This window comes from Nomascus leucogenys, chromosome 17 (genome assembly GCF_006542625.1).
Source record: "Nomascus leucogenys isolate Asia chromosome 17, Asia_NLE_v1, whole genome shotgun sequence".
In the NCBI taxonomy this organism is placed as follows: domain Eukaryota; kingdom Metazoa; phylum Chordata; class Mammalia; order Primates; family Hylobatidae; genus Nomascus; species Nomascus leucogenys.
Window position 1 is genome coordinate 3,168,993 of NC_044397.1, and position 12,451 is coordinate 3,181,443.

The following is a 12,451-nucleotide window of genomic DNA, read 5'->3' on the forward strand; positions in this document are numbered from 1 at the left end:
TCAAACACATAATAATGTTTACCTTTCTTCAAATTCTTCACATTCCTTCAAAGAAAAGTCTCTAGCCAAATGCAAAAAACAAACAAACAAACAAAAAACAAAACCCAAACCCTCCAATGTCTAATATGTTTATTTTCCTTAAATTCTGAACTAGTTTTTGTCTTGGGGCTAATAACTTTGTTAACTCTCTTTCTCATTTGGCACTGTAATGCTATAGGGCTGCTGGAAGGGTAGGGACAGCAACAAAATCCACCCTAGGAGCTCAGTTCCACCTGAATCTTGCCTTTGCATGCTGTCTCCTCTCTCCAGCAGGAACACTGTGTGATGCTGATACCTGACCAGGGCCTGTGCTGAAACAGATCCTGCTTCACTCATTGGTTTCTCCAGAAGAGAACTCCATCAGAGGAGCTTGGCGCTTTCTGAGGCAAGCAGAACATAACAGACAGCCCCATTATTCCTTTGTCCTCCTTCTCCTCTGTCCTTCCGTGGGGAGAAAGAGGAGAAAGGACAAACAATCAAGAGGAAGTAATTAATATGGGTAATAATTAATTTGTTTTGTTTTTTTTTGATTTGAGAAATTTATAAATGAAACACTGTTGGTAGGATTTCACTTTTTTTTTTTTTTTTACAATGCAGATTACTAAGCCCATACCAGCTTATTTTCTGGAGAAATATGAAAAACTGAGTGATTTGAAAAATAATGTAATCTTAATTATGGAATTTGATATAATTGAGATATTTCATTTTAACATTTTCAATGTTGGCATAAATGGATTCAGTATTGCATTTCATTTACAGAAAACTAACAAAATAGAGAATAGAAAATATCTGCATTTATGATGAGCTAAACTATTACTATGTAAATTTCTTTTTGCTTAAAAACAGTTATTTGATAAAGCAGGATTTACTGTTATAAAACTAGAAGTTTGATGGATCAAGCCAATAATGAATTTTTAAAAACTCTAGAATAACAGAACGAGTATGTAAAATATGGTTCTACTGAATGGCTATTAGGACTTTTCTTTCTTTATGAGCTTTTATATAAGATGGACTATTATTGGCCGGGCACGGTGGCTCACGCCTATAATCCTAGCACTTTGGGAGTCCAAGGCAGGTGGACTGCCTGAGCTCAGGAGCTCAAGACCAACCTGGGCAACATGGCGAAACCCCGTCTCTACTAAAATACAAAAGAAATTAGCCGGTTGTGGCGGCATGTGCCTGTAGTCCCAGCTACTCGGGAGGCTGAGGCAGGAGAATTGTTTGAACTCGAGAGGCGGAGGTTGCAGTGAGCCAAGATTGTACCACTGCACTCCGCACTCCAGCCTGGGCTACAGAGCAAGACTCTGTCTCTACCAAAAAAAAAAAAAAAAAAAAAAGACAGACTATTATTGTCTCTAGATAGTTAAACTGATGTATTTTGAAAGGCTAAGTTCTGCATATAAATGTAATCATGTGTGGTTCTGTTGTATGAGTCCTTAGGATTCCCTGCATGTCTTTGAAGTGAAGCAATGGGGAGCTGCAAGTAGGAAGAGCAGTGGCTGTTGAGTTAGACCGCCTGGGTGTGAAGCCTGACTCTGCTACTTATTAGCACTTATGACTCTGAGCAAATTATCAAACATCTTTTTAACTCAGTTTTGTCATCTTTAAGGTGGAGATAGAGATACCATCTACTCATAGGTTATTTAGAGGATTAAATGAGTTAATATGTTTCCACTACTTAGAACATTCCCAGTACAGAGTAAGTGCACCTACAAATTTTAGCTAATCTTTGATATACTTTAATATATTTTTAAAAATATAGTTAAAAGTTACTTACCAATCTGGGATCAATTTCTTCATTAAGAATGGCTTCATTCTTTATGAGTGCCACTCGCTGTGCAAATCTGCAGGTAGATATAGACTCCTAAGAAAGCAAAGTAACTTCTTAAAATATTATGGCATACAGAGGTATTTTCTCTCTAGATAAAACTTAATTTTTATTCATAGAAAAAAGATACACACCTAAAAAGTGATGTGTATAAAACTCACAATGAGGAACTATGCCCCTAAATTAGGAAGCTTTGCTCTAGAACAGCAGTCCCCAACCTTTTTGGCACAAGGGACTGGTTTTGTGGAAGACAATTTTTCCACGGACACAGAGTGCAGGTGGTGTGGTTTCAGGATGAAACTGTTCCAACTCAGATCATCAGGCATTAGATTCTCATAAGGAGCAGGCAATCTAGATCCCTCACATGTGCAGTTCACAATTGGGTTCACGTTCCTATGAGAATCTAATGGCACCACTGATCTGACAGGAGGTGGGGCCCAGGCAGTAATGCTGGCTCCACCACCACTCACCTCCTGCTGTGCGGCTCAGCCCCTAATAGGCCACAGACCTGGTACTGGTCCACAGCTTGGAGGTCGGGGACCCCTGCTCTAGAACATTATTTTTTAACCAAATTTTATTTTGGCTTAATAAAATTACCAATGCCAAAAAGTGAGAGATGACAAGGTCCTAAGTGGCAGCTGGTATAGTATGCGTTTTCAGTTGTTGATCACTTAGGCCAGAACCACATACATAAATCATAATCAGAGCAAGAGCCATAATCCACACACATGAAAGATCACAAAATAAAGATTCATAACAGGTCAAAAAGAGAGGCTTGTCAAGGCATCTTACAATCAAAGTCTTGGCCTTGTTTCCTCTTCTGGGGAGTGTCTGGATCCCAAACATTAAACATCAGCTGGCTCTAAAGCAACCCAGAAGAGCCATTCAGCAGCTGGCTCCTGCCAAAGCATCCCGGTTGCTTCACTCAGCAACATTTCTAGGGACACATCTCAGAATATCTCCAGGGTATCCGGATCTTAGTCATCAGGGCAAAATCAAGCAAGAGAAGCGGATGGGTCAGCTCTCCCATTTCTTTGGGTTGACATTGCCAACCCATCAGTAGGCCTTCCAAAATTTGTATATGAGGCTTCTTCAAACTATCCTGTGCTATGTGAAGTCAATTCTCAAATGGGGTTATTATAACAATGACAAATAGCCCACAGCTGTGAACTCTGTAGGGTACTGCCCTCTGAAGGCATACCCAGCTGAAAAGGCAGAAACCCACCCAAGATCCTCAACTCTGTCTCACGTGCTAGCAGTAAAAACCTAGATTAAGATCTCCAGAAAGAAGAGCCAACATACATCAAGATTCCTTTTCTCCAAGGAGAGTGTTGCAATCATAGTTGTCATGCAGTTCCCTCCCAAACTGTCTCTTAGGACACTGGTCATCATGGAGTTTCTATAAGGAATGTGCGAACGGTGCTTTTCTGAAAGGGCAATGATAACCTGTGGTAAAGTAGAAAGGTAATGGGATTAACTTAGCAGAAAATGCACACCTGACAAACAACAGCGCTTAAACAGCAATAAAAATGCAAAAGAAAATAATAACTAAATGCAGGGTGAAGCCCAAAACTTAAGTACAGAATAAATCTCTTAACAACAATATTCAGTACAAGATGGTGAAGACTGAATAAAGTAAATGTAGCATAACTGCAGCATTGTGATCCCCATAATTTTTGGACAAATGAAATAATCTGTATAGAACTGGATACACTATTATTCTGTTTTTAACGATTGGAAAATTTGTATAAAAACATAAGAGTAAAACATGCCTGATTACTTTAATTACCTAATACTACCAAAATTGGGCCGTACGCCAGTAAACAAGAACTAAGGGAAACAGTATAGGATAGTGGTTGAGGTCCCAGATTCTCATGCAAGATTGTCTAGGTGCAAGTCCTAGCTTTCCTAGGGCACGTCACTCAACATGCCTCAGTCTCCTCATCTGTAAAACAGGAATAAAAATAGTACCTACCTCATAGGTAGTTGAGCTGATTAAAAGAGTTAAAATGTGCAAATCATTTTGAATAGTACCTAGCCCACAACAAGTGCTGTATATAGGTTTGCTCCCATTGTAAGCAACGGGTAGTTGACCTTGGTTCAACCCAGGCTTGCTCACCTTACTCTTCCTGAGTTCCTTAGGTACTTAATAGGAAGGTTCTAGATAGATGGATGGCAGATGGAGCAAAGGCTGCTGGGGTTGTCCCGAAAGGAGGCACCTGGGGCTCAGGGTTATCCTGGGCAGACAAATTCAGTGCTAGAATGTTCATTACAAAGCAGCAGGAATCAGCCACCCACAGGATGTGTCTTCAAGGGCATCACAAGGCCGTAGCTCCTGAAAAGACCTCCGCCAATGCCTGTCGTTGTTCTAGTCCTCCCTTCTTCCAGGTGTGTGATTTCCATCACCAGAACCTCCTCTACTCTTTTGGTTTACAAAACAAAAAGGGAGCATTGCTTTCTGAAGGCTGTTTTGAGCAAAATATATAACTATACCACTGGTCTCGTTCTAAATTCATGACCACAGGTGTTGGTAAATTCAGTCATCCTGTGATCTCTCTCTCTCAAAAATCACTTTTCAACTCTCAGAAATGAGACCTTCACACTTTTCTCCTTTTTCTTCAAACCTTTGTTCACCCTCTTCTCTCTTCAATTTCACTTTGAGCTGATGGCCACACTTCTACTAGATATGATAGATAAAGATTCAGAATGCTGACCAGGACTATCTCATGTCTCCATCATTAAAGCCCCTGTACATTCTGCCCTTCACCTTCTTACTGTCCTGCTCCTGTCTAAGGCCAGCCCGCCACCCTTGGCCTCATCCGCTCCCTCCTACTTTTCTCCTACAGTTACCTCCTCTCTCTTCTGAATTAATTTCCCTTTCATCTGGACAATTCCCATTCTGCATGCCCACTACAGTCCTAAACTAAGATGGCTCTTGCCAAGGTCATCAGCAACCTTCATTGTACCAAGAGCGCTGATTGCCATCTTACTAGACTTCTGAGCTGAGTAAGCATGCAACACTGGTACCCACTGCCTCCCTTGGGAAACGTTTTGTTCACGTGGTAACTGGGACACTACACTTTCCTGGTTTTCATCTTTCCTCAAAAACTAGTTAATGAATGTTTCTTTTATCTTATTCCCAAATTACAAACTTTGTGGTGCCCCGGGGCTCAGTTCTTGATCCTCTTTTCTGTCTTATCTACACTCTCTCCCTATGTAATCTCATCCAATCACTTGGCTTTAATTATTATTTAATTCATTTATTTATTTATTTGAGACCCAGTCTTGCTCTGTTTCACAGGCTGGGGTGCTGAAGTGCGGTAGCACAATCTCAGCTCACTGTAGCCTTTGCCTCTTGGGTTCAAGTGAGCCTTGTGCCTCAGCCTCCGGAGTAGCTGGGATTATAGGCGTGCACCACCACACCCAGCTAATTTTTTGTATTTTTAGTAGAGACGGGGTTTTGCTATGTTGGCCAGGCTGGCCTCAAACTCCTGGCCTCAAGTGATCCACCCGCCTCGGCCTCCCAAAGTGCTAGGATTACAGGCACGAGCCACTGTGCCCAGCCATTGCCTGGCTTTTAAATGCATTTATATCCTGATGTCTTCCCAATTTATACCATCAATCTCAACCTCTTCCCTGTGCTACTATCATCTTGGCAACTCTACATCTCCACCTGGATTTCTATTCTTGATTTTCTTTCCTGTCTGCCCCCAAGCCTGATTCTTTCCCAGATCTCACCCATTATTATTAAGGCCCCGCCATCAACCGGGTTGCTCAAGCCAAAACCTTAGGCAATCATCCTTGATTTGCCTTCATCCCCAACATCCAATCCATCAGCAATTTCTATTAGGTTTACCTACAAAACCTGCTAAGAATTGGACCACTTCTTACCACCTCTTCTTACCACTCCAGTTCAAGCCTCTGGGGTCCCTGGCTTGGGCAACCACACAGGCCTTGGATTAGTCTCCCTGCTTCTACTTTGGCCCTTCCACGATCTGTTCTCCACACAGCAGCCAGAGAAATCTTCGCACAATCTAAGTTATGCCAAGTTGCTCCCTAATACACTTAGCATAATATCCCAGCTCCTGTGTGATCCATCCCTGTCAACTTATCTGACATCATGTCCTGTCATGTTCCCTGGGCCTGCACTGGCCTTCTGACTGTTGATTCAGCATGTCGAGCTTATCCCCACATCAGAGCCTCTGAAATGGCTGTTCCTTCTGCCTCGCATGCTCTTGCCCCAGATTTCCGTACAGCTTTCTGCTTCTCATTATTCACATCTTTGTTCAAATTTTGTTTTCTCACAAGGGCCTTCCCTGGACACCCTATCAAAAATAATACACCTATCTCCAGCCTGTTAATCTATTTTATTTTTCTTATACTACTTATTGCTATTTAAAATTATATCTAGGTACTTATTTGTTATCTGCTTCCCCTTTAGGCTTTCTGCTCTGCAAGGCCAGAGATGTTGTCTCTCTTCTTCACAGCTCGACCCCCACTGCCGAGAACAGTGCTCAGCACTTGGTAACATGGCAGAGACAAAGCTGTCTCCCTCAGCTCTCGTGGCAGCCCTCATTCTAGTTTGACTTCCTATGAAATTACTTTTCCTAGTCTGTCTTGAAAGTCATGTTTTGCTTAAGACGTAGCTCCACCAAGCAGAAAGCCCTATGTGGGGTTTGGAGGTGAGCAGTGAGAGGTGGTAGTCATAAGAAGGAACATCAGATCTGCAGGGGGCATGGTGGCAGAGACATCTGGTTCTTCTGAGGCAGCTGCAGGGAAGTTTCTGGAATCCAGTGCCATGTGCCTATACAGTAGTACTTTGCAGAGCAGTTTAGTGGTGTGGTTAGGTGTGTCTCCTGGTTGCTCTGTGTAGCAGCCAAACTCAGTTTTCTGACTTTTCTTGAGATTCTTTATGTTTAATAAACCATGCTTCTTAAAATAGCTGGAGCAGATTTTCCAGTTTACAACTAAGAAATTTGATGAATATAAAATGTGCTCAACAAATTTTTGTTAAATAAATCAATGAATGCATGAGAAGATTACTTAGTATGTCCTAGGAAGGCAATATGAAGGTCATCAGTATGGAATGAGGTTTGAGAGAACTAAGTTTCAGTGTAATTGGAAAGGAAGTGGGGAGCTTTAGGAATACTATAAGCCCAGCCCACCTGGAGCAGATGTAAAACTTTGGAATGACCCAGAAATGGCAGGTATTCAGGAAAGAAGCACAGGTAGATTATTCTTTGTGAGGCTGCTGTGAGTTCTTAAATTGGGCAGGAGCCAAATGATCTGAAAGGCACAGGAAAATGCGGTGGTCATAAAACCTGACTTTTTGGCCGGGCGCGGTGGCTCACTCCTGTAATCCCAGCACTTTGGGAGGCTGAGGCGGGCGGATCATGAGGTCAGGAGATCGAGACCATCCTGGCTAACACGGTGAAACCCCGTCTCTACTAAAAATACAAAAAATTAGCCGGGCGTGGTGGCCGGCACCTGTAGTCCCAGCTGCTCGGGAGGCTGAGGCAGGAGAATGGCGTGAACTCGGGAGACGGAGGTTGCAGTGAGCCAAGATCGCGCCACTGCACTCCAGCCTGGGTGACAGAGCAAGACTCTGTCTCAAAAAAAAAAAAACAAACAAAAAAAAACGTGACTTTTTTTATTGTTTCCTTCCATCTTAGATTGCATGTAAAAATACAATGGTAAATATTCCTGAAGTTATTCTCTAACTGACAAGGAGTAGAACCTCACATTATGCTTAATAGTATCTCCAAGTACCTAGAAGCTGTGCCTACAATCAATAATTCTATTTACTATTTAATGAGTCAAAGACTTTAAATAAAAAAGAGTTCAGAAATGTGTGGAAAATTATCCTATGAAAACTGACAAAATTTGGAGTGTTACAATTGGCGCTGACACCATTACTTTTTCTTCTGAACACCACACATTCCGTGGAAGCCAAATGGAAACTAAGACTCTGAAAAAGTCCCATTTATGTTGAACAAATGGCTGAAGGCAACTCTGATTCTGATTTCCGTAGCAGTACAGAGCAAGCACTTCATTTCCAGTGGTTTCTCACTTGATGTTTGGGCTGATAGAGCCTGTGGGTCACACCAGGAGCACTCGGTGAGATTTAGGACAAGTATGTATGTCTCCCTTTTCCTCCCATGAACTCAATTTCTAAGGCCAAGATGTACCCTGTTATTGTGGCTTAAAATGTTTTTGAGGAAACTTTTTGGAAAAAGTACTGCATATACAAGGAGAACTCCAAAACCAACCACACTCTGGCAAAAAGAAAGTTATTTACTGGTGAACACAGTGAAGTCCATTCAACTCAGAGAGGCTGCACCCTTTGAGCAGGTGTGAGTCTCAGAGTTATGGCCAAAAGAGTAATTATAGTGCTGCATGGAATTTGTGGAACAAATGTAGGCTAATTAAGGTAAAGCAAGTTACCAAATGGTTTTCCATTCCATCTCTGTCTTATTATATATTGAAACTGAGAAAGAGAGGATAGGGATATAATTGATTACCAACACTCATGGATTTATTTCTATTACAGGTTTTAAATTACTATATTGCTAAGTATTTATTTGTATGCTTTGCTGTTCTGCTGGCTAACATGATAGTCCTGCCTACTTCTCAGTCATTCATTTATCCCCATTGTCTAACGTAACTTACAGCACCCAGTAAACATTCAATCACAATTTGTTGAATGAATGAATGAATGAAGCTAATTAAACTACATTGTGTTACACTTCCAGTCTCATTAGTCCCATAATAAAGTACTACATAAAGAGAAATTGATTAACAAAAGTCCTTGAATTTTGTTATTCATTAAACATCTTCCCACTCTCTTTATTATTCTTATTCCTATGTACTCTTTGGTTTTCTCTTCTTTCTGTGTGAAATTCAAAAATTTCTCTTCTACTGACCTACTTGCTCTCTAGCAGCTACCCCTAGATTTACTCAGCCTCACATCTCCACGTTCACAGACTAGTTTTTCCATATTTATGTTCTTTCCTCTCCCACTAATTTCTTCCCTACTATCTTATGTTGAACCTCCTCTTTTCCTGTGAAGACACTTGTGTATCAGTGTAAATGGTTAACAGCTGGAGTGATGCAGTGGCTGAAAATGAAACATCGGTTACAGAGACCAAGGGGCAATGACATGTGAATGTCATTGAGACCCTGAGCAAATTCATCCCCCTGGGCTGGGGCTAAGAGCTGACAGGCTTGCAATTCCCACTGCCTGACATGCTCTGCCCATCCTTGATTGGCTCGCCTCTACTCATTCCTCTGCGTGGTATCAGGCCCTAAGAAAACCATCTTCAACTCTCACCTCCTCAGTCTCGGTCAGATACCCTGCTACAAGCTCCTCTCACTCCTTTTACTTTCTCTTCACTGCTCTCACCTGGTTTACAGCCACATACTTAAAGATTACATCTTTAATTCATGTCTCCCTACACTAGACCCTGAGGTCTTTGGGGAAAGGACTGTTTCTATTTTGTTCACACTAGGCTCCAGTGCCTAGCACAGCCCTCTCAGCACATGGTAGGTCATTATAAATATTTGTTCGATAAATAAATTAATGATATAGAAAATCCAATGCCACATAGCCCCCAAGACTACTCACACGAGGCTGTCATAAGAATTTTGAAGAGAAAAAATGTGAGGAGAGGAATACTTTCAGTGACACACAGCAGCTTGCAAAGGCTTATAGAATCAAAAAAAAAGAATTAAGGGCAGAACATTTCTCTCGAGTGATTACAATTGGTGGGAAGTCTGATTCAACTGACGAACCTAATTTTGTATGAACAGATGGATATAATGGAAATTAAAACAGACAGTGCTACCATCCAAAACAAGCAGATACATTTCTTTGAAATAAAGCACTTTGAATACAGTCCATTATGTTTTCATATCAATGTTCTATAAGTGTTCTATTAAGTAAAAAGCTCTGTTAAGTATAAGTAGTGTGTAATATTTGAGCAAGAAAGAGCTTAGGAATGCTGACTCTTGTTAAAAACACTAGAATGATCTGAATACCAGGCAGGCCTTAATCTCTGGGTGCTGCCTGACTGGGATTCATCTGATTGGAGTCTGGCCATGTGCACCTTGTTCAGATAGGGTCCCTTAGGTTTCTCTCCATCTGCTTTTTTAGCCAATGTGATGATTACACAGCATTTAACATCGAGGCAACATCAGTCTCAGAAGGATTCATTAAGCAGTTAAAAAAGGTTTTATTTTTTTCTCCTCTAATCTTTTAGCTGCAACATTTGTTAACAAGTCCTTCTGCCTCACAAGACTGTACTTCTCCACTCCAATTTTTGATCATGTTTCTTATTTTTTATTTTATTTTATTTTTTTAGAATTTGGAAGTAGTTGCCATCTTTAACATTCATCTCACAGCCTTATACTCAAAAAGCTAAATGGAACTTGAGAAATCATCTAATTCAATCCACTCATTTTAGAGATGAATTTTTTTTTTCTGAAAGATTTATTTAGCTAAATTCAGATGAATGTTCTCTCCCCTGGCATTAAATTCAGAAATTAAAAATAAAGCACATACTGGGGTGGATTGTAATCAGCCTGGGGTAGAAGTAGGAAGGGAAAGCTACAAGGCTAAGAGAACCATTGTGGGGTCAAAATTACCAACTAAATGAAGTCTCCCCAAGCAGAAAACAAGTCGGTTATCCCAAAGTCATGTTCCCATCGTTAATCTATTAGCCTGAAAACAGGCAAAAGGAAGCCATTTGTAACCTCTATTTACACCAACTACTAAATTTTACAATAAAGCAGTAAGACAAAAAGTGAAAAAAGGTATAGGCTGTGAAGCCAAGTAAATCTAGGTTCAAATCCTCACCCTCCCCTAGCTAGGTAATCTTGTGGGAAGGCCTTTGGAAGACTTGAATTTTAAAATCTGTATGAGGGGGATAGTAACTAACACCTACAATGTAGGGCTGTTGTGAGGTTTCAATAAAATGGTATATACAAAATGCTAGTAGATCTACCAATGTTTCTGGCAGCATTATTCACAATAGCCAAAAGGTAGAAACAATGCAAGTATCCATCAAGAGATGAATGTGTAAACAGCATGTGACATAGCCATATAATTGGATATTGTTCAATTTAAAAAAAGGAAGAAATTCTGATACATGCTACGATATGGATGAATCTTGAAAACATTATGCTAAGTGAAATAAGCCAGACACAAAAGGACAGATGTTGCATAATTCCACTTACACGAGACACCTGGAATAGGCAAATTCATAGAGACAGAAAGTAGAGTAGAGATGACCAGGGACTAGAGTATAGGGGAATGGGGAGATTCTGTCTGGTATTATAAAAAACCTTCAGAAATGGATAGTGCCAATGGTTATACAACTTTATGAATGTACTTAATGCCACTGAGTTGTACACTTAAAAATGATTAAAACGGCAAATTTTATGTTATATATATTTTATCATAATAAAAAAATTCTAATAGAATGCCTGATACACAGTATGTGGTCAACACCTGGTAGCTATAGTTACTAATACATCCCACTCCGCCCGTTTTACCTGTTCTAAGTAATGTAGTGACAAGTTGATATATTTGGCCTCTGTTAGAAGATGGCCCCCTACTCCGGTCTTTGCGACTCGCTCTGAACCAGCCAGGTCAACCAGATGAAGTTTGGCATGTCGTACGGTTGCAGATCCTGGTTCCTTGCTTGACAAATGAATGGTGAAAATGCAGTGGGAACGGGTTGAAGCTTGGTTCATAGGAGTCTATAAAAAAATTGCAAAACAAAAATTATTTGAACGATGAAAATTTTTGAAGAATATCAAAAGAATTAAAATAATATTTCTAGTGATAAGACATTTCCCATGAAGCCAACTGTCAATTGGAACAAAATCACGTGTAACTGAGACCTTTAAAGTAAGTTCTTTTTAGTGTATTACCTCTTGGATTACTGATGACATATGTGGATGGGTTGACTCAGAAAGTGAGAAAAGAGTTCTAATGAGGTATAGATCGAGTCCTCTTGCCAATATAACTTTATTTCATTACCTGTCTATAATCCGTGCATTAACCTTGGCTTAATGCTTGAAAGTGCTTAATGTTAATCTCATGGGAAAAGAGGTGAGAATGTGCATATCAGAAAAATTCATGATCACAATTGTAAACAAAAGCCACAGACAAGGAAACCTACCATCACTGCTACTACTCAACACTAAACTGGAGGCCCTAGACAAGATAATAAACAAGAAAAAGAAATAGAAGGCATAATAGTAGGAAAAGAAGAAATTAAAAATGTCATTATGTACAAAAAAATATGGTGGTCTACATAGAAAATGCAAGAGCATCTCCAAACAAATGGCTAAGAACTAAAACGTTTAGCATGGTTGCTGGATGTGAGATGAATATATAAAATCAATGAGGTTCTAATAACTCAGAGCAATGATTAATCAGAAAATATAATATTATCACAATGGCAAGAAAGACAATGAAATAATAAGGGATGAATTTTCTAAAGCATATGTAATTTATAGGAAAAATGGTAAGATAATATTAAACGACAAAGAAAACTGGAGTAAATGGTGTGCAGGACA

The 12,451-nt window shown here is 40.1% G+C and overlaps 1 protein-coding gene across 3 annotated transcripts in view; it reads right to left on the reverse strand.

Moving 5' to 3' along the window:
* The window catches only part of KIF6 (kinesin family member 6), a 376,916-nt gene that overhangs the window by 238,767 nt on the left and 125,698 nt on the right, over nucleotides 1–12,451 (reverse strand). For all 3 annotated transcript variants that reach the window (XM_030795951.1, XM_030795953.1, XM_030795952.1), the window contains exons 7-9: nucleotides 11,420–11,626; nucleotides 3,170–3,313; nucleotides 1,817–1,903 (exon numbers count right to left, since the gene is read on the reverse strand). In XM_030795951.1, coding sequence (XP_030651811.1) covers nucleotides 1,817–1,903; nucleotides 3,170–3,313; nucleotides 11,420–11,626 — 438 coding nt within the window. The remainder of the gene's footprint in view (nucleotides 1–1,816; nucleotides 1,904–3,169; nucleotides 3,314–11,419; nucleotides 11,627–12,451) is intronic.